Source organism: Rhopalosiphum padi, chromosome 1, assembly GCF_020882245.1.
Source record: "Rhopalosiphum padi isolate XX-2018 chromosome 1, ASM2088224v1, whole genome shotgun sequence".
In the NCBI taxonomy this organism is placed as follows: Eukaryota; Metazoa; Arthropoda; class Insecta; order Hemiptera; family Aphididae; genus Rhopalosiphum; species Rhopalosiphum padi.
Genome location: NC_083597.1, coordinates 31,134,418 through 31,160,373, shown reverse-complemented (window position 1 = coordinate 31,160,373; position 25,956 = coordinate 31,134,418). Strand labels below are relative to the sequence as shown.

Below are 25,956 nucleotides of genomic sequence, written 5' to 3'. Positions count from 1 at the left end.
TGAGTATGCTCACAAGAGATTAATTGTCGGTCCGTAGTTTTCTTTTATGTCGTCCCACATTGTTATAGTACAACCGGCCATGTGCTGGTCCAAGTTAATATAAATTGTTTTTATTTTATTTATATTATTATTACTATAATAGTTTTTTTAATCATAACGGAACCAATGAAATATGCATAAGAGTCGTTTTGCAGGTAGACTTGAGACACATGGACGAAAAGGTCGGTTCGAACATCGTCGACGTCGGAGTGGATCTCTCAGAATTTTACATGTCGGTCGAATGGGATATACTGGAAGTACCAGCGGTCAGGTAACGTATTAAAAATAATTGAAAGTGCGTAAAGAAATGCATAAATTATGAAAAATAAAAATACTCACATATGTTTACGAGCGTGTATGTTTCTGGCGAGTACGGCATGAATCGAAACGCACGATTTTTGTAAAGGCACTCATAAATTATTCAACATTACGTGAACCATATTATATACTATATAAAGAGTACACTATATATACCTTGGCCACTTTCTATGGGTCACAAACACAAACTCTATACGCACTATATAGCTGTAGTAAACGGCTGACGATCGTATACGATAAAGACGCGTTTCTCGTTAAAAAAAATAAAACAAAACAACAACGAATACGATTCTATTCCTTTTATTATATATAATATAAATTCTGTGTTTAAGACGATTCTGTAAACAACTCTCATAAATCGACAATATTGTTCCAAAATCGTAATACATGATAATATATAAAAGCATGTGTCAGCATATTGTAACAAAATCCATTTTGAAATTCGTAATAAAAATATGTATAAAATATAACATATTATTATTTTTTACTTATATAATAAACAACGAGGAAAAAACAACGAATTGTTCACGCTCAAAGATTCCCGATTACTTATTTTTATTTTTGTCATTACTCTAAAAAAATAAACGAATACATTTTAATGGGGCGGAAAGTTTTTTTTTTTTATATTTACATTACGATGTGCTTTATAAAGTCAAGAATCGTAGTTAACTTAGATTTTGGCCCTCAAACTCATTTTTTTCGGTTCGAATGAAAACTTTTTTTATTTTGCTTTTAGTAATATTTCGACGTTGAAGATATTTTCGCGGATAAGAAAGAATAACATTCTCCGTTATGTTTTCATTATTTTACGGGATTCGTATTCTATTCATTTCGGTGGTTATATACTCGTATTATAACCGTTCCAGACTACTAAGATTTATTTATATTTTAATTTGTTGAAAATTAAAACCATACGTTTTAATACTTTTTGTTACAAATGTTTTGGAGTAGTGATAAATTAAATTTATTTTTAATTATATTACGATATACTATTTTGATTTTTTACTCACATTGGACCTGTAAAACTTTTTAACGGATACTGTAATACTTGAATATCCCTACTAAATGACTATTAGTATATTCTCGTTTAAATTGATCGTGATGATTAAGTATTATTGCTATAAGCGTGTGATAGGAAAATGCCATTTTTATTCTCAACCATTCAATTTCGTTGAGAAACATATAATAGGGAAAACAATCTATTTCGCATGTACACTTTATTTCTCACTCAATATTCTGAACGGCTACGCCACTCACGATTGTAGATTAATTCATGAGTCCTGACCGCTGCGGTTTTCACGGATTTGTATTTACCTATAGTTTAAATCACAACGAATAGCGTGGTAAGTTTTGTGTGAAAGGTAATAATTCGAATAATTTCCGTACGTCGTCCAAAAATAACCAAAGCATACCGTGGTCGTGCTTAGGAACGGAACGGACCTATGAAATCTCAAAAACTTGACTTATTACCACTTAAATATAATAAATGTTTTAAAACAAATAATACATTGTTCGTTAAATATTATGCTATGGAGATGTTGTATTGTAATATTTTTATAGTATGATTACCTATATACGTTATGAATTGAAAATACGTAACATTATTTTCTATTTAACTATCGATCTTATTTTGGACAATTATATTGGAGCAATATTTTTACGGACGAGTTCCAACTCCCAATGATTCTCATACCATTATTTTGTTTTTTAAATAGTTCGCTCACTTTTAAGGTGATAAAAAACATCGATATTAGGTTAAAAACCGTCCTGTGAACAAAATCCAACACATCTGTTATTAAAATGCAAAGATAATTTATTATATGTTATCGCGAAAGCACATTTTTGGTGCTGAGAAAATTTCGAAAATGTGGTTTTTAGTACATCGAAATTTGAACTATAGGTTATACAATCTATGTGCATATATTATTAGTAAAAATAAAAAATTGTAATACAATTTCGTTAAATCGAAAAATATGATAAATATTCATAATATTATACATAAAAAATATCTATTATTTCATATTTAAAAAATATTTTGATTTCCATGTGGTTTTTTCCGTTATAATATTGTATTTGATCTTTAAACATTAAAATAGTATGACGAGTGATAAATACAAAATAGTTTTCTAAAAATTAAAAAAACTTCTCCATGCTAATACTATATAATAAAAATATTTTTTGAATATACCTATAGGATACAGAATTAAATTCATGGTATGGTAACGAAAAAAAAGCTTAATAAATTACAGTACATTGTTTTTGAGCCTTTAAACTTATTTTTTGATTGAAGTACACATGAAAAACAAGTTGTAACGTTTTAAAAACTAATAATAATTTAAGCGGAACTATGTGTTATTGTTCTAGTCCTGTAAGCGTTCTCGGATTCTTTTACGGAAAAAAAAAATGTCAAGTGAGAGCCTTTACATGTTCGTGATCTCAAAAATATAGGAAGGAAAACTGAGGCCCCTTGAGTCCCACACCCCTTTTTAACCCCATACACGTGTAGTGGACAAATGTATATACATTATATTATATACGTATAATACTATATTATATTATATAAGTGTTATTATACACAAGTTCAATCATGCAAAGATCTAAAGAATGTTCTTGGCACTCGAATTCAAACATTTAACATTGTTTTTCTGAGATTGTAACCTCAAATTTTAAACTTCATTCATATTTCATATACGAAATTATTATTATGTACAAAGAAGATTATCAATTTAGTATTTGATTATTATGTTATTATTATATCACTTACAACTATGCAAATTTTCACAGTAAGTACTAGTACAACTACGACATAATATTAAATAGTGTATTTCGTCCCGTTAAAGTTATTTTTAGAACAAAAATATATACGTTATTATTATATTTATAAACAAATTTACACAGCCTCGGTGCTTTTCTATAATTCGCAAACCTATTTGTTTCGTGTTCTCCGAAATGGATTGTATGACATGCCACGCTAAACCGAAAACGTATAAAATGTAATCGAAACGCGATATAAAACAAACACGATTAAGTATGCATTGCACTACAACACTGCCACCGCATAATGTAAATTATCTTTTATAGGAACGAAAAGATCTACCCGTGTTGCGACGAACCGTATTTAGACATAACGTTTAACATCACCATGAGGAGGAAAACGCTTTTCTATACAGTAAACATCATCATACCGTGCATGGGAATCTCGTTCCTCACAGTTTTGACGTTTTACTTGCCATCGGACAGCGGTGAAAAAGTAAGATTTTTTTTTATTATAACCATTGCATACATCACTATTTTATTTTATAATATATACTTATTATTATAAGCGATCCGGACAGATTATGACGCATACGTATAGAGAAATGTATTACAATAGGTATGGTCGTATACGTTTATAGTCGATGGTATATTAACGCAAACACTTTTTATTTTTAGTTGTCACTTTTATCGTTTAACTATTAATATAATGTTTTCATTTCATTTTTTATGTATTATAGCATTATTCATTGAAATGCTTATTGTATTGAAACGGAAAATTCCGTACCGTAATTGATTTGTTTGGTTTAAAAGTTGAAAAATGACAAGGTTGTCAAACAAAAATATACATATATTTTTTTTTTTAAATCTGTGCTTCGAACAGATAATTATTTTTAACGAGTGAATACGAATTGGAGGTATCATAACCATTGTGTTTTGTATAAAATTCATCATGATTTTTAAGCTACTGATAATTCCTAAGTAATAATGATAATAATTGCACGTACGCCACAAAATTGCCATCATAATAACTGTATTTTGTAATTTATGAGAGATGTGGTAATGGGAGCGAATAATAATGATAATATTATTATTAACTAAGGAAAGCATGAGTCATGCTAATTAGAATTTTCATCTATGATTTAATCGACTTTGTATTAAGATTGTTCATATAATTCATATTTTAATTACGTATCATGAAATTAGTGGATTTGACGAAAACGCTACTATGGTCTCTCTCGGTGTTTTTACATCGATCACATAATTGATCGAGATACGACACGGATAATTTCTCTTTGGCCCCGAAAGTTGTGATAGGAAACGTGACCCAACAAGCGAAATCACTTGGGCAAAGTAGTTACGTATTCGTTCGGACTATGTTTATTAAAACGACTTTTTAGACAAGTTGGCATTGTAGTCACATAACTTTCCACCGGAAAGTGTCCAAGTCTCCATTTTACCCATACATCCGATTTTGACCAAATACAAAAATTAAATTTAACAATAAACCTATTTTTCGATTTTTAATAAAAAAAATAAAAAAAAAATAGTAATATAAAGGGTGATAACAAACGTATACCCCTTTTCTTTTTTTACTAATACATTTACTAAAAGTCTGATTTTTTTAATTTTTAAATGTTATACTTACAGATAATATTTTCAAATTTTTGAAATTTTTCGTACTACTTAGGCAGTTTCCGTACAGATACAAACTTATGTATATTTTTTTCAATTGATAACTCTCTTTTATGCAACATATTATTTAAAATGTTAACATATCGAAATCAAAATTTGAATTAATAGTTTTTGTTTTTCAATGTTGTGTATTAAAGATCCAATGTCCAAGCGTCCATTATAATATACTTGGATACTATGGTATTTTGAAAATTGTAGTTATTTGTACAAATCCATCAACATTTTTAATTTATAAAAATGGTTTGAATATAACAAATACTAGATCCAATTTTTAATAACTATAAAATACTTGTTTGAATTTTGAATTAGGCAAATCGACATTTTCAAAAAAATTAACTTCCAGATGATTTAATCATTGTATAAATGAATAAAAATCATACTGTATACAGTAAAAAATGAAAGTTATCATTTTAAAAACAGAAGTTTATATTACCACAATATTTTTTTAAAGTAGTAAAATAATCTAAATCATTTTAAATTATGGTCTCTAAATATATTAAAAATTCTAAAAATGAGAATTCTTATAAATCCATTATCAAATGAAAAATGGCGGTGAGCATGCTTAGTGAATCATTTTATAGTATAATTTTTAATCCGCGTAATTCCGTTTAAATTTATCTGCTATATCAAATTGCTGATGATTACACACTTCATAATAAAACATTTTTATTGTAATTGAATTATTGTATTGTATTTGTTTTTGTTTGTTAGTCCATCGTGTTTACGCTCGTTTATATTTAAAAATAGTAATCACTCCTTGTATTAATAAATTAGTGATGCCTAACCGTTGTTGGGATTACTTTTAAATTAAATAAATACTAGTTTAAAATAACGTAAAACGGGCTTTATTTTATTTTTATGTCCTTGAAAATATATAATATTTATAAGATATTTAGGTATTACGATTTCGACGTATATGTCATCATCTATTTTAACCGTATTTCGAACTCAACTCTGTTCGTATTAATTACGCCTAATGCGTTGACTATTATTTATCGCTGTCACGCATAATATTACTGTCTACTCAATTAACACACAGGACATGGGACGGACATTATTGATCAACCATACTAATATTGTATCGAATCATATAAGTTGGGTCGACTATAGTTTGAAAATAATATGCCTAAGTATGATATATTTTTATACGAAATTCTTTATTACTGCTGTTCAAACAATAAATTTCAGATAGAAAAAATCAGCTTTTTATAATATATTGACACGGTATCTGACAAATTTTAAGAAAAAAAGCATTGCTCATATAGTCATATGCATTAAGTATATATCAGTAAAAAATTTAAAGTATTATTTTTTACTATCAAAATAATACCTAATATGCACCATGGTTGTTGTACGCCGTGCAAGTGAATTTTTCAGCAATATGTGCTTTTCCAGGATACTATTTTTTTTTTATACAAACACACAGATATTAAAGTACAAGAGCCTCATGTATATGCTGTATAGTGACACGTCTTAAGTGCCTTTGCTTTTGAAATAATATCCTGGACATAGTACTTTTTCCGACCGTGCATTTTTTCATGCATAATGTCTAAACTATATACTTTCAAGCACTTACTACTCTTCAGAATATAACTTTTTTATAATCGGGCATAAATATTATATCATTATATTATAATGTTTATTGATCTACGTTAAACTTACGTTTTAAATTTGTAAAATTATTTTCAAAATTTACTTTCATTCACACGCTTAATAATAAAGCATACCAAAACTATGCACTTTATAGTATAATAATATTATGGTTTGAAGATTGAAAATACGCATTTATTTTACGATCAATAATCATATGTATTATATTATCATTATTATACAGCTATAACTTGGATTATCAAAATTAAAAAAAAACGTATTAAAGACGTTTATTTTATTTTTACTGATTGATATATGTTAGTGTGAATGTAAATTATTTGAGTAGATATTTGACTACCAAAGTTTATATTTTGAATTTTATTAGAAATACATATCTTTTCTTAATAGGTTTAAGTCATCCATTGTCGAGAAGTTCAAATGTATAGGTTTTAAAATATTACCACTTTCTTATAATATATGTAGTACAATTTGAAAAGTTTATTTGAAAAGTTGAGTAATACCATACATATATTCAGTTGACATTTTAATCGGTATAGCGTACTAAGTACGAACTGAGTTATAGTGCAAAAGTCAATAACACAAATTTAAGTAAATTATAGATTTTGGATAACGGATTTATTACCTATTTTATTTATTTCACGTAAAATTCTATAACTCTTGCAGTTTATTTGAGTCGTACAAATGTTATGATTATATTAAACTCAGCCAAGTAAGCCGTTGTTTGTGGGCAAGAATAATGACTAGGACGGTCGTACTATATGCGAAAATCGATCGGACGCGTGATTTATGATAATGTCTAGACCTCAGACATCCCGCGATAACTGAACGCCACATCAGCTGTGTGCCTGTGTACGTATACTTTATTATAATATTTCGTATAGATTACGCCGGAATATGGGTTGTCGTATTATTTCTGAAATTTCCGGTCTAGTAAAGGCTAAGAAATAAAAAAAAAATTTAAAAAAATAACAATAATAGACGAAATGATGGTTCAACGGAGTAAGGGTAATATTTATGAGTATGTTATATGTTTTGTGAATCATTTCGCGTGCATTGTCAATTTAAATGTAAGCCATGATTATTACTATCGTTTTAATAAGAAAATATAATATAAAGTTCGTTTGGGCGACAAAAGAATTTTTATTTGAAACAAACATTTTCATTACTTTTTTATTGTTTTATTCTACAAGAAGACCAAACACCACTGCTCTATTAAAAAAAAAGCCATTTTAGATAGGTACTTATTAATATTTTTTTTTCTCTCGTAAATTAATTGCAACAATTTGTATTTTTTTTTTTTTTTTACTGTGGGCAACGTCGTAATAATATAAAATAGGTACGGTGTTGAATTTAATTTCATTTTATTCATTGTCGTTTACGTGTTTATATGATAATAATAATTTGTAATAATAAACTACTAAAGTGAAAGCCCGATTGCTCGTCGAGAGGTCGAAAAAAGGAGAGAGAAAGAGGTTTAAGATTAATTAAATTTCTGTGTTGATACAACACTATATATTATATATATTTTTACCATGTAAACGATTGCAGTAGTGTTAAATGTATATCATCTATATATATATATATATATATGTATATACCTTTTTAATTACTTTTTTGGTACGGATCAGTGAGAGTCGTGTGATATGAACATGTCTGCTTTATACATAAGTTGAAAATTCTTCTTTATGCTTTTCTTGTGTATTTCTCTGCAATTGCTTAGGGTTGCAAGGATTAATGGACACAAGTATTAATAATTATCGATGACTTAATATATATTTTATGACATTAAAAACCTAGGCTTAAAGAATAATGAACCAGTGTGATTATATTATACACATCGGAAAACCGGTGTAATCCAAAACATTTCCCGTAAGCCGATTAAGAAGTTTAACAGCTCAATCAAATGTTCCGAGTTTGAAATTATCTGTAATTGGAGTAGAAATAATTGAAATTCATTAATTTATTATCCCATTTGAAAATGATTAAAAAAAAAATAGAACGACTTATAGAATTAAAATAATATGATTATTTTATATATTTTTGTGAGGTAATGTCTTGAATTATTATGTAATTCTAAGATATTTGTTTACGATAATATTATAACGACAATTTCTATTCATCAGTAAACGTCAAAATATCGTCAAATCGTGTACGCGTAGTACTGCAGTAGATTAACGTAATACTTGTTAACTGTGTGTAATATTAAGTCTTTTTTCTAAAATTGAACATAAATTATAATTAAATGGGAAATATTTTTTAACTCATTAAGAACATAATCCGTTTCACTCTATTTTTGTATTTTTCTTAATACTCTGTATAATATTTATATTAGAACTGATCACTGTATTATTTAAATATGTAGAAAAACATATATTGATAAATTATACTTTAATAATTGAGTTTTTATTTGTTACAATATTAATCAATACAAATAAAAATGTATGAAAATAGGTATAAAATAAATAATATAGTGGTTTGAATAGCTTTCAAAAGTTAATTAAAGATTTATAAGTAATGATATTACATATGCTTTTATAGATAATATAATGTTTATTTTAATCTACATTCGTTTAATAATTTAGTGCCAGAAGATATCTAAAGGTAAAATAGAACTTTAATTCTTATATAAAATTAATAAAATAGAAACTATATAGGTCTTAATATTAATTAAGGTCTGTCAAAGCTAAAAGATAAGCTAAGATGAGATTTATGGTCCAGAAAACGTTTACAAACAAATTAACCAAATTTAATGACATGATGTAAATTGTTCGTATTTTCGCAAATACAATTAATGATCAAAGTCTTCTTATTTAGAAATTATTATCACCGCAGAATAAATTTAAAAACTGAAAAACCACAGTAGCTACACAGAATATATTTATATTTTCTAAAAAAAACAAGACACGCGAATAACCATAAAAAAAACTCATATATTAACATAGTATTTATATATGACGTGTTTTAGACTCTTCTAATATAGTTATTCGATAATTTTGTAAAAACTCAAATCGTTTAAAATCTTTATAATTAACTATTTTGTTTTGTGAACTTAATTGCCTATCAAAATGACCATCAACATGTAACACAGCATATCTTATTTATTCATAGATATTTTAACACGAGTGTAATAGTTATTTAACTAGATTTTTTATGTATCTTCATTGATTAATGAGCCATATATTATTATTATTATATCATCAATTGGCATAAACTTTAAATCTTTGAAACAGAGCCGTTCAGAATGAAGGTATATAAACATGCACGAGGCTCACGCTTTGTTATAGCGGTTAAAGTTTTATTATTCCATTGTTTTTATGTCCTTTAACTGCTACGTTAAGGCCCTCTTGTTGGGTCTGAAAGAACTTATATTAACTTGGGTACATACACTTTCAAGCTTCCATATTATAGAAATTAAATTATATTTATATTTGGAAAATGTGGTGAGTTAGTAAGAAGTATCGCGTATTATGGTCCAAAGTAAGTTATACAATTATTGGGAAGTGTGGCTGGAAACGGCGTGAGCGTAGGTACTTAAACAAAGAAATATTCATTTGCTTTCGGAACTCTCAAAAGGTACCTATAAGTGGTTACTGTAAACAGAATTTCAAAGTTCAAAAATAAAAACCACACTTATATACATAATATATATACATATAATCTATGTATATATTATAAAATTGCCATGACCCAGCACCAACGAGGTAGTGGCGGAGGCGGTGGCGGCGGCGGTGGTGGTGATTTACATCAAAAGATGCTGTACTCCGAAGTATTATAGGTGTATGCGTGTGCATAAGAGGTAAAAAATAAAAAAAATATATATGAATAAAAACAAAAACGATATTAAGGGAGGCCCCCGCGAGCGAATGAAAAATTTGTTCTTTTCCGCTCCTGTTGACACGCTATAGCAGCTACCGAGTGATTATTGTTACGGGGCCGCGGGCGACCCACGGAGCGACTGCTGTAGAATGGATGGGCTGTGAAAAGGGGGTTGGAGGACACGGCGTGTTCTCTTCCGTGGCCATATAATACCACACCGACGACGGGTTAAAGAAAGAAAAATAACGAGCTCGTCAAAAATGACTAATGGCGACTGTTTGGACGGCACCCTCCCCCTTTCGTGTGATGGACGTGTGTTAAAAATGACAACGTTTCGTTCTCCCCAGCCACGATGTCGACGAATTCCTACGCGAGGAAGTAATAACCGTATATTATAACAACGGTATAGGTATATAATAGTAAAAGGTAGATAAATAATATATACCGAAATAAGAATAGGTTGGTACGCTAAAAAACCTGCACCTCTAATATCTGTATAAATTGTAGATATCGAATAGACTATATCAGCTATAAGAATGTGTAACGATTTAAATTTATTTAATTACTTTTAACCAATTTTCTTCTTGCAATTATTATTAATAAAAGTTTCGAGTTACGACGAGAACATTAATGTCACCTCGTTATTATGCGTATAATACACCACAAAAGATTTCAACTTACGTTCAAATTAGTACACAACATGACAGTTTAAAAAATGGTTGCATCCGAATCGGTTATCAATATTCTAAACGACACACGTTCCAATTTGTTGCTGATAAGGAATTTCAAAAAAACACAATATGCGATTTAATATTAATATTATAACAAATTTCTCATAATTATGTACATAATATAATAAATTTCCATTTAGATAAATACCACGATAAAATCGATGTGATACGGACGAAAACCTAGTCGTTATACTTACTACAGCATATTGTAATTTGATAATAACCAATTCCGGTCAATAATATATCAAAAAAAAAAAATGTGAAAATTAGAATTTCGAATCAATATTGTATATTTTTATTCCAAACAACATTTTAAATCGTAAACACTTGTTCAAATTGTATTTTAAGGCACTGATTTTAATAAATAAAAAAAAATCTCAGTTTCAAATGCACATTTGTTTTCAAAATACTTTTCAGAAATGTGAAATTAAAAACGTGTGTTTCTATTGAAAAACGGTGTATAACATTCAATATAATACCGATAAAATTTAATAGTCCAAATAAACTGTTGAAAAACGAGTATTTCATATTTAAAAAGTATTTATATTTGCGTAAAAAAATAGTAGACAAAATATATATTTAATAATTTCCTACATTATAGAATACGCTTTTATAATAATATAATAAGTTTATTTATACCGAACTTTGTTAGCGTTGTTTCTAAGCGAAAAATTAAACGTTCCAATTACTAATTACATGAAATAACAATCATCCTGTGCCGCCGAATCAAAGCAATTAGAACTTTATGTTATCAATACAGGATATTATGTTAGTTTATTTTTCATATTATTATTATTTTTTCAATTGATGGAAAAGAAAATGGACCCTGCCACCGTCATTTCACAGCGATGATAAATTACGAATACAAACTATAAACACGAGTCGTGCCTTCTTTCCCCCCCAGTACTCACAAACGTGTGTCTATGTCTAAGGGTTGAAAGGGTGGGATGATTCTATATAATATTATACCGTCACAGACGTCGTCGCCGCAACCGTCGACGTGATTCTTTGTTGCCCGACTGACGCCATTGGCGGCCACTATACGATATGCGTCGTTTCCGGGAACATTCGACCGGATATTTCTGGAATTTAAAAACGACCTGTTCTCTTATCCCCGAGTGAGATAGATCTTATGTGAAACTTGGTTAGGTTTGTACACCCAAAGTTGAAGAGAAGTGAGAAGTATTTTTTTTTAGATATACAAACACATCGACAACGCTGTTTCCATTTTTTTATATAAACGTGAATATTACCCGCAGTATAATACATATATAGGTAAATACAAATACAAATGAGCCAAATCTTCATTTAATAATCTCAATAGGTGTGTTTTGTGTTTGTATTGTTTTTCTTATGTTATACTCACTAAGGCTTATGTATAAACAATACTTCGGTAAATTTTATATTCCAAATTGGTTGTCGTCTTGTTATAATACGAATAGCACTTCGTAAAGTTCATTTTTCATGCAATCGTTCAAAATCTATTCATAGTTGATTTTTGACACATTAATTTTATCTATTATTAAAAAAATAAAACTAATGAATAATGCATCGATAAAAACTGTATGAAACATAAATTTATTTTAAAGATTATCTTTTGAAAAAAAATAACCTGAACCCAATATGTTCTGTTTGTAAAAACATAAAAAACAATTTAAAATGCACAACGAAAAAATACAAAAATTGTCAAATACAATTATTAAGATTAATAAAATCTAAGTTCCCTGTTTCCTATAATATAATCATTAAGTAAATCTTTTGACTCTTAGAAAGTGCAGATCATGGTAATAATTTGTAATTCACACTAGCGACTTGATTTTAATAAAATTTACATTTCTATAGCCTGAAAAACCATCAATAAGACACGACCAGAGTACAGAATCTTGAGTCGATCTTAACGTAATAAAATTACATTGTAACTCATAAAAAAAATACTGGTGTCACGTTTCACCTCATCGGTTTACTATCAAAACGTTTATACTAATAATACTTTGAGAATTTTACACAAGACACATTTTGTTGTGCACCAAATAGAACATTTATATATATCTAAACTATAACCTAAATACCTATTTGTTTGTTTATTTATGTATTTTTTTTCTGGTGGAAAATATTCATAAAATATATTGCAGTATTAAATAATAATATAATGTATAGAGTTATTTTCATTTCGAACAAAACTTTATGTAAAGACTCTTCAAAATCTATTTGTAAGTTGAGTTGGAGGGCTATAAAAAAATCGATGGTTATTCCATTACTTATCTGTAAAACGCACAAGAGGTTTGACTTATTGCTAATATAGATGTGCAGTCTTAATAAATACGACAAACTTGGCATTCAATAAAATTTAAGATGAAACAGTCCACTCGTTATTCACTTCAGAAAAAACTATTGAATAGTTCCTGATTTTTTTATATGAAAAATATATACCGTATAATACTTATATATATATATATTATATATTTATTTAAAATCTTTTTTATAAAATCTTGCAAAGTAAGCATTATTACGATCAGAAAAAAAAATAGTATATTTATTAGATACAATTTCTTCCGCGGTTTATTCGCTGACCATTTTTAGCGCAGCATTTTTTACTCTGAAATCATGGGTTATAGTGATTGTAACCAAGAAATTGTTTGGAAATTTCTCCTCATTATAATGAATTTCTGTAATATTCTGCAAAATATGTTTCAAAAGTAAGATGTCGGGTACGTGCAGTTACACGATGATAAATATAATGTATTCATAATTATGTCAGTTAAGTATATCATCAGTTAATGCTTAATATTTAATTTAAAAATTTAAACACTCATTAAAGACCTTAACCACCGTATAACAATACCCACCACAAAATGTAATATTTAGTTATGAATAAGTAAATATTCTAAGTAAAAATCGGATCAAACTCGTTGTTTGTTCACAAGTCAAACTTTCAAGAATTATTATTTCTGACGAAGTTCAAAGGTTGACATACTATATGATAAATGAAACTAAATTCAAGTCACGCACGATGTACTATTAAGAAAGTCATTAAAACGTGGTAATTTCGAGCTCAAAAGATCTTTCAACGAATATACAAACCAAGTAATGGCGCAAAGGAGATGATAAAAAAATAGAATACGTTATTTTGAACTTTAACGACAAACATATATCAGTACGCATACTATTATATTATAATACGTGCCTGATGTAATTGTAAATAATGATACTACAATATTTCGTTGATATTTGCTTTTCGTGTTAACGCGCGAATAAAAAGTATAAAATGCACCATTTTTAACGTAATCACAGTGAATTTGTATTCAATATAAGTACAAATTATATACTACAAATCAAATGTGTATATTATGATGTCAACGAGTCAAACCCGTTCTTTGTGCCTAGCTGAAGAGAATCCATATTGAAAAATGTTGAAGTATTTATTCGATTTTGTTTTTATATAAGATACACCGTACAGTCGTAGAAACATACTGGTATAGAGATGACAAAACAAGTCAGCATGGAAAACGATGACCAAAAACCTTCCGTGAACTGCGAAGTCGAATAAGTTACGTCGTATATATCGTGAGCCGTGAGCCGTGACAAACGGAGAAAAAGTCATTTCTTCCTAATGAAATTTCAAACCGACGACGAGTGGCGGTGTGATAAAGAAAGACATGCTCTCATTTTTCAACAACAGTAAGGGTCGCCATACTCACACTGGCAGTTTCATTTATTTTCCAACCCGACCGACAGATAAACAATAGCTGATTTCTGATAAAGATGATTCGCAATATTAAGCTACTTATGATAACTCATAATATGGTGGTCAATTCTCGGGTAAGTGTCTAAATCTGCTAACGCGAATCTATTTCATCGAACGTGTAACTTGTATTCCAATATATGCATGCATTCGGTTTTATAAATCAAATATTTTATAATTTGTTTTAATAAATATTATCCAAAAATTAACGTGTCGATACGCGTTATTGAGTGATGTACATTTATACTCATTTAAATAGTAATTTATTTGGCAATTTAATAAAAATGTGAATATTATATATTATACAATACGTCATGTAATACATAAAAACGTGAAATAATCATCGCATGGTCATCAGTTAAACATTGAACGAATGTTTCATTACTAAAATATTTTTCAAAATACATCGCTAAAAACCAATTTATTATATGACAAACACATTTTATTCGACCAAAGATATTAAGAATATTAAATTAAAGGTATTTCAATTATGCATTGTAAAATCCTGTTTGAAATGTAAATTTATTATTCGTAAAATGTGATTGTTATAAACATTTAAAAACAAATAATATAATAATCTCGACAACAATTTCGTCGAAAACGATCGTTTGTAGTTTCAATTACTAGCTACTGTTTTTATAATATTGAATGATGACAGATAAAATGATCTAACACAAGCACGCACTATTCCGAGTAAAAATGATTTCATATGTATTAAACAAACTCACTCAATTTACCAGAATATAACGAAATTTACAGCACAAAAATGAAAACTTTAATAATAATAATAATATGATATGATAATATGAAAAATTGTGAATGTACAAAACGCGCCACTTGTTAATACGAGTGTGTACGTTCTACAGCGGTCGACGTGAGCATAGTTTTTAATGCATTCGTCTCATCAGAGAAACAACGAAATTAATTTTCCAATATAAAAGCGATCACATTCTCCTATTCGTGGTGGCAGTTGTCTAGATATTATTATTATTATTTTTGTCTTATTATTATGGCTTGAGTTCGTAATGAATAATGTATGTCTGAACACGTGGATATCGCTATGACAATATAATAACGTTTGCTTAAAGTTTTAATTACACAGGGCCACGTGTCATCATTTCGTATATTATATTAATATGTAATATTATATAAACATTATAATGGTCGTATAGCTCTATAGTTTTCTATATCAATTTGAATTATTCTTCCATCTATATACGAACGACTGCGTATTGAATACATTGAACCCAGGGTACAGAGAATACGATATTTTCATTTAAAATTAGTAATAAAATATTTTGTGCTAGATTAAATAAAAGAAAAAACGAAAAAAGTGATTTAACTTTTGTTACGTGGTAGTAGGTAACTATAAAACGCTGGCTACCTATAATATATGGTTTATCAGTGACAGATTAATGATTTTGATGTTTTGAGGTTAATAATATTAATCAAAACACTATAATAATTATACCGAATACAATTTAACGTTTACATCGTATTAAAATACAATATTAATATAATTTACTTTGCCGACGAACTGCTAGTAATAGGTAAATACGACAAGTGATAAAACGATACTATTTGGATACGCCTGTAATCTGTATATAACTGCAAGCCGAACATTTTAATATTTAAAATTGTTTTGAAATTATTATAATGTTTTGAAAAGTAATCAAAAATAGCTATTCACATATTATGTTGAAGATATTTAATATTGTCACGCGTTTGAAATATATTTAATATTTTATGGAAAGTTTAATAAAAAAATATAAATACTGTAATTGTTTTTAATTGCTTCACACCATTCTACACATGATCATTTATAAATTATTTCTTTGGCGATTTAGTCGTTATAAACTCATGATTTATATTACCTGAAATATCCAAAAAACCGTTGTCCTCAAAGATTAAAAAATAACTAGATAAAGTTCAGTCAGTTCAGTTTAGAGACTATAGAGGTAAGCTGATAGGTATTTGAAAAGTAATTTTTATTTAGTCAGGTTTGAGGGTAATCGTCGCTCATACATCATCACGACCATCCTCACTTTAATATAATATTATATACTATTATATGTGTGTTTGCGTGTACAATTCCGATATCGTATAATGTTCATCTGAATTTTATCTGTGTGTAGTCTGATTTAATTACTATTAGGTTTAATTTAGTTTCAAAATCACTGTTGCTAAACAGCACGCGTCGTTTAATTTCGTTTTTTGACCGATCTATATGAAATATATCTCAAAATCACTGTGTCGACCTTAAACAATCTCCTTAATAAATTGGTATATACATTTATATTTAAATACTAGTTTTTCAAAAGTTATATAATATATTAAAACTTATGACATTAAATTGGAATTTTCTCATTTAAGTTACTACATTTTAAATATATAGGTATTAATCATTGATGTGCTAAGGTTTCACAGAGCTATTTAGGATGATATGGGACTTTGGGCTATACTGTATTTCATTAATATACAGACCAAACGAATTTAATGAGTGTGTTCTTCGAACCGAACACAAAAGTCACCAAACTAATACATTATTCAATATATTAGGTATATACGAATTACGAGCCCACGAGAGTTATTTCATAATAATGTTTTACCATCGGACATGTGCGCTTTATTCATTGTGTAAATGTGCTTTCATTTCGCTGAGATAATATTAATACCCGGGTAGTCAAAAGGTGCTTGAGTATTTTTAATTTAATGTTTGAAAACAGTTTTAAATTTTCCTGTGTTCTTGGTTATGATTAATTTATAAATGTTTATAATATAAATATTATCATTATGCAAAAGTTATAGTCAAAAGAACATGAGCTATTTATCAGAAATCCAATTTCGAAAAAAATAAACAAAAAATTCGTCTATAACAAATCTGTTAACTGAGCTTCGCCATATTTACAAGTCTAAAACTGAAAGTGAATCATAGCCGATATTATAAACTACAAAGGTTTTATATTTTATTTGTTTCAAGTTAAGAGATGAAAAACGTTAAAAAAAATTTCGTCGCAAGACATTTTTACTCTCTGGACTTTAATATAATAAATTACTCAAGAGTTAACGGAAGTCTTTTTTGTTGTCGCTTTTAAATTATCATAGGGTAGGTAAGCGCGTAGCAAATAGATAATAATATTATAATATGTATTGAAAGTCGTCCGATGGAAATCTCGGAGTATTGTTGGCATCGAGACAACCGTGCGTCTGCGAATTAAGCTGACTACCATGATACATGTTTATCTATTTTGGCATTGTTTAAAAGAAAAACCTACTTAAGACGGTAATACGATGCAACACTAATACAAGTATGTTGAAATATGTGAAAATCAAGATAAAAAAAAACACCTGATGTGACATAGACAGATGTAGAAAAATAAATACCTATAGACTGCAGTCTAACTAAATTTTCATTATTACGGAAATGTCGATGTTTATATTACAATTGCTTATTTCATTGACTTATTGTATTATTTTTACATATATGTACACGTACATATACTGACGATCAAACAGATATTATACAATATATATGCGTTAAGATACTTGTTTAAATACAATGGTAAAAAAATCGCTCGTCTTTTTCAATCAATGATATTATTAAACAAATTATTTAAAGCTTTATGAATTCGATAAATTACATAAATTCGACAATTCTTGATAAATATTATTATAAAGTCATAATATAATATATACGAGTATATATTTTATTTATAGAGTAGAATTGAATGACAATATTATAATTTCAATGTTATGTATAGTATAATAAATTTTTTGAAACAAAACTGACAGAATTTAAAGTAAAACTAAACAATTTGACTATTGTTATTATTATTATTTAAAATTGTTTTTAAACAAAAAATTTTTTATGAATTCTTCTATTTCTGTATCAACGAAAATGTTTGATACTTTTAATTATTTTGAATAATTGTTCAACAAACTTTTCGGTAAGTAAGTTTAAACAATTAAAAAAAATAAATTATTAATTTTCGGAATTGTGAAGTAAACACCAATTAAAAAAACTATAAATAAAAATTTATAAAAAACACAAATTTAAATTATTAATTTTCAGTTATATTCAAGTTTTATATGATTTTGAAGTTTGTCTAGATTTTAATGTTAATGATATTACTTTAACTATGTAGGCCTACTTTAAAATTTGTCTTTAAACAGATCCAAAATATTGATGTTTAACATGAATGAAGATATATGCGTATCTCTTTATATATTTTGTAATGAATAATATTTTTATAGATGCTTTAGATAGTAATTCTTCTCAATAATAGCTGTATTTTTTCGTTTCAGGTGACGTTGTCTATATCAATTTTGATTAGTCTTCACGTTTTTTTCTTGCTGGTTGTCGAAATTATACCTCCAACGTCATTAGTAGTTCCATTACTAGGAAAATACCTGATATTTGCTATGATACTGGTTTCAATAAGGTAAGTTGATAATTATTGAATTTAAAGAGATATTATGATAATTTTTATTAGACTCATGATTATAGTATTGTTTAATTATTATTCTAATGCTTAAATTTATAAAATATAAATATGTAGTTAAACTATAAAATAAATATTTAATTTATACATATTTTGAAAAAGTTATAAAATGTGTGTCATAATGTTTGTGACTGTTTTACAACTTAGAAGTTACGTATATAAATTAAAAATGTATGCATAAAGAATTTCTGAGTTTTAAAAAATTAAATGTTATATGATAAATTATTGTATTATAATTTTACATAATCGAGAATAATAAATTAAGTACACACAACAACATAAAAAAATTGTTAAAGCATGATGTAAAATTAATAAATTATTGTTGGAAGAGTAAAAGAATATGTAGAGCAGTTATATCATGATAATATTATAATGTATATAGTAAAATAAATATTTATAAGTCATCGTTAACATTCAAATTAATAAATACATTTTTAACGTTGTATACGGTTTTCAGTCTTTTTCTTATGAAATTGTACACAAAACTACATTTTAGAAATATTAACACTATTAGCTAATAATATTCAATGTTTAATGATACAACAGTAAATATAGGCTTATTAGTAATTTAATATCCATTCTAAGAAAGAATATTTAAAAATTAATAATACACCAGTAACTTGATTTTTTTTTTAATATTATGCTTGCTATAAAATGTAATATATTTAAACTACTTCACTCAATATCAGTACACTTTATATTTCGCAATAAGACCTTTAAACTTTTCGGAGCACGAAAATCCTTCAATCGTCGACGTTAAGAGTGGTTGGTTCTGGAAGAAAATTTGATCCAGAGGATCTGATCCAAAGACAAGTATAAAAAGCCTAGAACTTTTGTAAATAATAAAACTAACGAAAAAGAAAAAAGAAAAAAAGATGAATTTAATAATATACAGAGCGTTGTAACGCAACACCAATTTTCGATTTATTTTCATGTTGTTATTCTAAAATAAATAAGCGCAGATACTCGTAATTTTCAGCAAACATTAAGATTATTATTTCCAATATATGATATTAACTCAATTTTTTTAGATTATGTCTTTAGTTATGTTGATATAGGAATGTTTTTCGACAAAAACATTACTCATAGTTAATGTTATAAGGGTTTAGTGTCGCTAAATACACTCAATCAAAATCACAACCATTCGTATGTATTATTTTGATGTTGTAATAATATGTGTGTATCGAGTGAACAAAATTTAAACAAATCGGTGGGTTACAATTATTCGAGTGGGCCTCATTAACTTCACGCACGCACAGAGTATGCATTGTATACACTATACGTCTACATAATTTATATGACATATACCTACGAATATAGGCTAATAAATATTATTGTCTTCTTTAATACAACTCTGTTTGTCGACGTGTTACACAATATGATACGGCAGTAGATGTTCTTGTGTGACTGGCACTCGCAGAGTCGGCGGGGAAGGGGGAATAAAAATTACGTTTTAGTGACATAGATTTCACTGTGCATTACAATATTATTACCTTTGGTGGCTGTCCCTTCGGAAAACTATATTCGCCTAAGCACAGTACAAACGACGCAAATTGAACGTGACAGACAAAAGCAATTTAATATCGTCGAGTACTTACTGCAACGGCATCAGTTGTACACGTAGAATCGCCGCAGTAGTACAATAATACTTCCTCAATCGGGTTAGAGACACGAAATTCGCATCGAGCACGCCCTTGCAAACGGTCGGTATCGCCCAGAAATAAGAAAACTAATTTCCATATACCACCGCGTTTACGTAGACAGGTAGTTAGGTATCTAAAATAATATGTAATGCGACGTACCTGTCACGATACCGTACATGTATATATATATATACCTTCATATTTCTTATACGTAGTTTTCCTCGTCATAACCGTTCGCGTCGCTACTAATGCAATTTATTCATAGTTTTGATATTAACTTTGGCGTCCGCGCGCTGTACGTCGTATACGCGTGTACATACATATTATAATATTATAGCCATGGTATTATAAACGCGTATATTTTAAGCCGTGCACCGCAGTCGAGGGCTTTCGAACATTTTACGTGAAATAATGTCAAGTCCCGCACTTCAAATATTCTGTAGTACCGTCGCCCGATATAGGTATATATAATATATTATTATTGTATAGTATCCGGCGTTTGCTGCACACGGCTCTCAAATATTATATACACAGCCGTAGTCGCGGATGCTTAATTAAACCCGTCGCACTATATTTTGTTAACACATCCGCGCCGCTATCAAATTGGTTTCGAATATCCGATAAGTATATAACTGCGCGCACATACGGAGTGTGATCCAATCCCCACTATACGTCATATACCTACTATTTTTTTCAATAATAATACGTTACAATTTCGATTTTTTAAATTTTCAAGTATACTAGGCCATTTTCAAATGCATAGAGCACGTCATTCGTAGCTTACTGTTTTATACCACTTGAGCGGTGTTCTGTGACAATGCCATCTATACCAACTTATTATTTCTAAATAAGTACCACCTTTTTACCTGTAAAATGTTAAAAACATGACATTTTTTTTTAAATTGTGATATATCCAAATCAAAATTTGAACGAGTAGTTTTTTAATTGTCTAGCATTGCGTGCTAAGGAAAATAGGTCAATCATAATAGGGTAGAAAGATATGGCTGCTAGGATTATTTAAAAATGTTAGTAATTTAATATACTTATACATCAATATTTTGCATCTTTTAAAAATAATCAAAGTATAATAAAAGGTTGTTGTCGAGAACGTGATTCTTTTTTTTTAAACTAAGCTGCTAATGATACAAAAACAAACTTAACTAGTATGGGGTACACGAGAAACTGTGTTTAAGCCTTAAGTTGAAGCATGTTTTGGTAGAAAATTATGACTCAGGCACGTAACCCAAAGTACCATATACGACTAATATGGACTGGCTGACGTCCAATACCTATCATTTGTTAAATATATTATTTGTATATCACTAACACATCCACGCCAGTTGATAACAACGTGCAATTATAACTTTTATTTTGTCATCTAGTTGGTGTATTCCAAAACTAATGATACGTATTTAATATCGATTCTATACGAATTACGAAAATATAACTTATAATCGAATATTATTTTTCACGTTCATTTGCATGTATATATATTATATATATTGCTGGGAAGTCGGATCAAAGCGATCAAATTTTTGTTCAACGGTGTTTATAATTCCTGCGAACCGAATGATTTTTGATAAACCAATATGCACGCTTGGTAGAAAAAATTTCCATTATTTTTTTATGCTTGATCAAGTGCGATACATACATTTTTTCCGAAAATAACCCAACACATTATATTAACATTGTGACGCGATGGCTGGTATACATTAAATATTTAAAATGTCCATTCCTTTTTATCCGCAATCGAACCCGGGGTGCATTGTTTCGATAAAATGCGTTAGTTTCGAATTACGATAGTATAATACGAACAGTGGGACGCATTTTTGTTAAAATACAAATTACAAATAACACGAATAACTATATTGGATACACGAGCGTTAAACAAATGCGAAGTTTGTAATTATGATAAATATACAACATTCGATACGCCATCATGCTCCACCCATTGATTATTTAATATAGCAGTTATTCAAATTATGTTTTTTTTTTTAATTTCTGGGTATATGCACAAAGACCACAGTTTCTGATACTTAATTTAGATTTTTTTTCATAACATTTAATGCGTGCCTTGTGGCGACACAAACTTCTTTTCGTCAATGAATAACCATCCTTTTTACTGCTATAATTATTTATCAGATTATTTTTTTCGAATATTTTTATGTTTAAATCGTAATTCAAATGAACAGTTTCTAAATTATAAATCTATATATACTAAGGATTATAATCTTTGATTATAATTTTGCATCAATTATAAAATATTAATGTAATATTAAGTCAAGTACGCTGATTACTTACTAAAATTATGAAATCATTATAGCCCCAAAATCAAAATAACATATATATATATATATATTATATAAACAATTTGTAATCCTATTATTATTATTATTAGGATTCTTAATCATAGTACATAAAGCTCAATAAATAAGAAACTGCTCTTCAAAAACTCAATATTTATTAGTTATATATGCATACACATTAAAAATCATTTTCTTAACAATATAAAATAAAAATGTTTCTATTGACTACAATCTATAGAAAACCTCTTTAATGGACAACATAAAAAGTGCGAAATAAACAGAACCAAATGTGTATTATTAGTTTTAATTTAAAAATAAAATACTCTATTAAATATAATTATAAAAGTTAAAAGTAAGTATGTGTTTTTACGCTAGGATTTTTTTTTAAATTTTAATTTTAAAGCGAATAATAAGTAGTATTAGGTATATTATGATATAAAAATTCTCAAAACTCGCTTAAAATATTAAATTCATACAGAATTATACAACGCAAAACTACAAGCACAGATAATATATCTTTAGTCTTATAACAGGTATCAATATTTGCAGCTCTAACAAACAAAGTTACAACACAACATTTTTTTACTAGATGCAATTTTATGTATATATATATATATATATATATATATTTAACGTGTTAACGGTTTAAATGGTTATAAGGATTTTATCTAAAGAATTCTATGAATAAAATGTCCATATATAGGTAGATACTGTGATTATCTCATGAACGATTTTAATCCCTTTCACGGTGCTCGTGGTAAGACTAGGGATTAAAATATACACTTACATTTTATTAGTCGAGATAAAAATGATTCAAGTATAGCATCGCGTTTGCCATGTTATATAACATTAAATAGTAAATACACAAATTTGAAATTATTGCCTTAGTTTGGCGAGTTTATTTCATGCACGCGCCACATTTTAACACACCCACTACGTAAATGCACAGATAAAACAAAATTGGAATCGCATGCACAGAATTCCCTTTATAAAGTCCATTTAAATCGTTTCCGTTTTTCGATCGCGTTTTTACATCAAAGTCCTATTGCTACTGTCGTCGCAGAAAAACGTATATGTGATAATTGTATATTGGTCAAGTCCGATACCATATAGTTGGCTGATAACAGTGTGGTTTATCGTTATTGTTGTTAAAAAGTTTCTGTACAACGAGCGTTATCGAGAAGAACGAATACAAGAATATGCACGTGCAGATAAAATACGTATATAAGTGCACTAGTGTGTATGAGTGTGCATTTAATAACTAAACGTATAAATCGATAGACCTTTGTCGAATTTCGTTTCAGAAATTTGCGAAGCCCAAGCCACAAATAGACTGGTTTATTAATCATTCGACAGTGGAGCTGACGAAGGCGTCACCGTTCTCCTGACATTTTGTTGAATGTTTTGTTCGTGATTTTTTCCCCTTATTTTATCTCTCTCTCGTTGTTTGAATTCGATTTATTTTAAATACAAAGACTCCACCGAATTGGATTATTTTCAATGCAAATATATTATAAAAATAAAAAAAAATTGTAACAAACAGATTTTTTCCAGACATCTCGATTTTGAAAATATAACTTTACTTTTGAGAAAACTGAAAAAAAATCAACGAGTTAATCATTTGTTTTTCATCGCCACCGCCCCATTTTGCGTCGATATCATTTCCTCGGAATTATCGGGAAACGGAAATTCCATCTGAATAGTTTCGTCGATTATATCATTTAATTTGTACCTAAACGGTCATTCAATAACGTTGTACGCGCATTATAAATGTGACAACAAATCGAAACCGTATCGATTACTTCGAAAGTTCTTTGTTACACTCCGACGGTGTGACAGTGAACATCTAACCTAACCTAACCTAATTTTTTTTCCGCATTTTAAATTGAGGACTCGGGGGACAGGTGATATAGTAATTTCACCACCAGCCTCCGCTATTTTTTCCCTAAATAAAAAATGTAAACTTTTAACGAATGAAAAATTAAACGGTCCCACCAAGAATCATCATTGTTTCATCAAAATTGTTCATCACAACTTTTTTCACGTAGTTGTGTTCACTGATCGTCATTTTTCTATGCAACCTATAAAAATAGCCGGTCACAAACTCATCTTGGTTACTAAATCTGACTGCGTTATTAAATGGGCATCATATCTCGTAAATCTTGAACGAGGCATCATGTACTCATATACGAGGCCAAGTTGAGGCATAAATAAGATTTAACCTCCCTCTTTTTAAGTCATAGTGGTCGTTTTACACAACTAACCTCGACCTTGATACTCTCCATTTTTACGAGCTTAACTGTTGATGCTTTTGGATCTAAAATTATAACATCGTAGTATTTCAAAGTCAATCCAATTTCAGAGACGAATAATACTCTTGATAACTGTTAGGAATAATTGTTCTACCGATATTTTATAATGAGATTTATGGTATTTATTATCATATCAAAACAACAATTATAATATTCCCATACATAATACTTCAATGCCGACTAAACTTATCTATTCGTTGATTTGGCTTATAATCGCTACGATGACGATGGTTAATCGATTTATGAAAACGATGCTAAATAAACCACATAATTTAACTGATAAAATCGAGTGCATAATATAGCGAGTAAATGCAATTCAGTTCGTTTTAACGTGAATTCGTAATAAAACAAATCATAACATCAGTTAATGTTTAATGAATTAATTAAGTCAGTCCACTGAGTTCAAAATGTATTTTTTTCTATTATTTTTCAATGAATTTAAATACACCACTCAGTACAAACGGTTTAAAAAGTTTCGTTAACATTT

At 28.4% G+C, this 25,956-nt stretch overlaps 1 protein-coding gene across 6 annotated transcripts in view; it reads left to right on the top strand.

Moving 5' to 3' along the window:
• LOC132931604 (acetylcholine receptor subunit alpha-like) overlaps positions 1-25,956 on the top strand; it is a 160,419-nt gene that overhangs the window by 112,166 nt on the left and 22,297 nt on the right. For all 6 annotated transcript variants that reach the window (XR_009662760.1, XR_009662761.1, XR_009662759.1 and 3 more), the window contains 3 exons: positions 195-310; positions 3,439-3,607; positions 19,012-19,148. Coding sequence is in view for 2 of the 6 variants with exons in the window: in XM_060997482.1 (XP_060853465.1) it covers positions 195-310; positions 3,439-3,607; positions 19,012-19,148 (422 nt within the window). In the remaining 4 variants the exon portion in view is untranslated. The remainder of the gene's footprint in view (positions 1-194; positions 311-3,438; positions 3,608-19,011; positions 19,149-25,956) is intronic.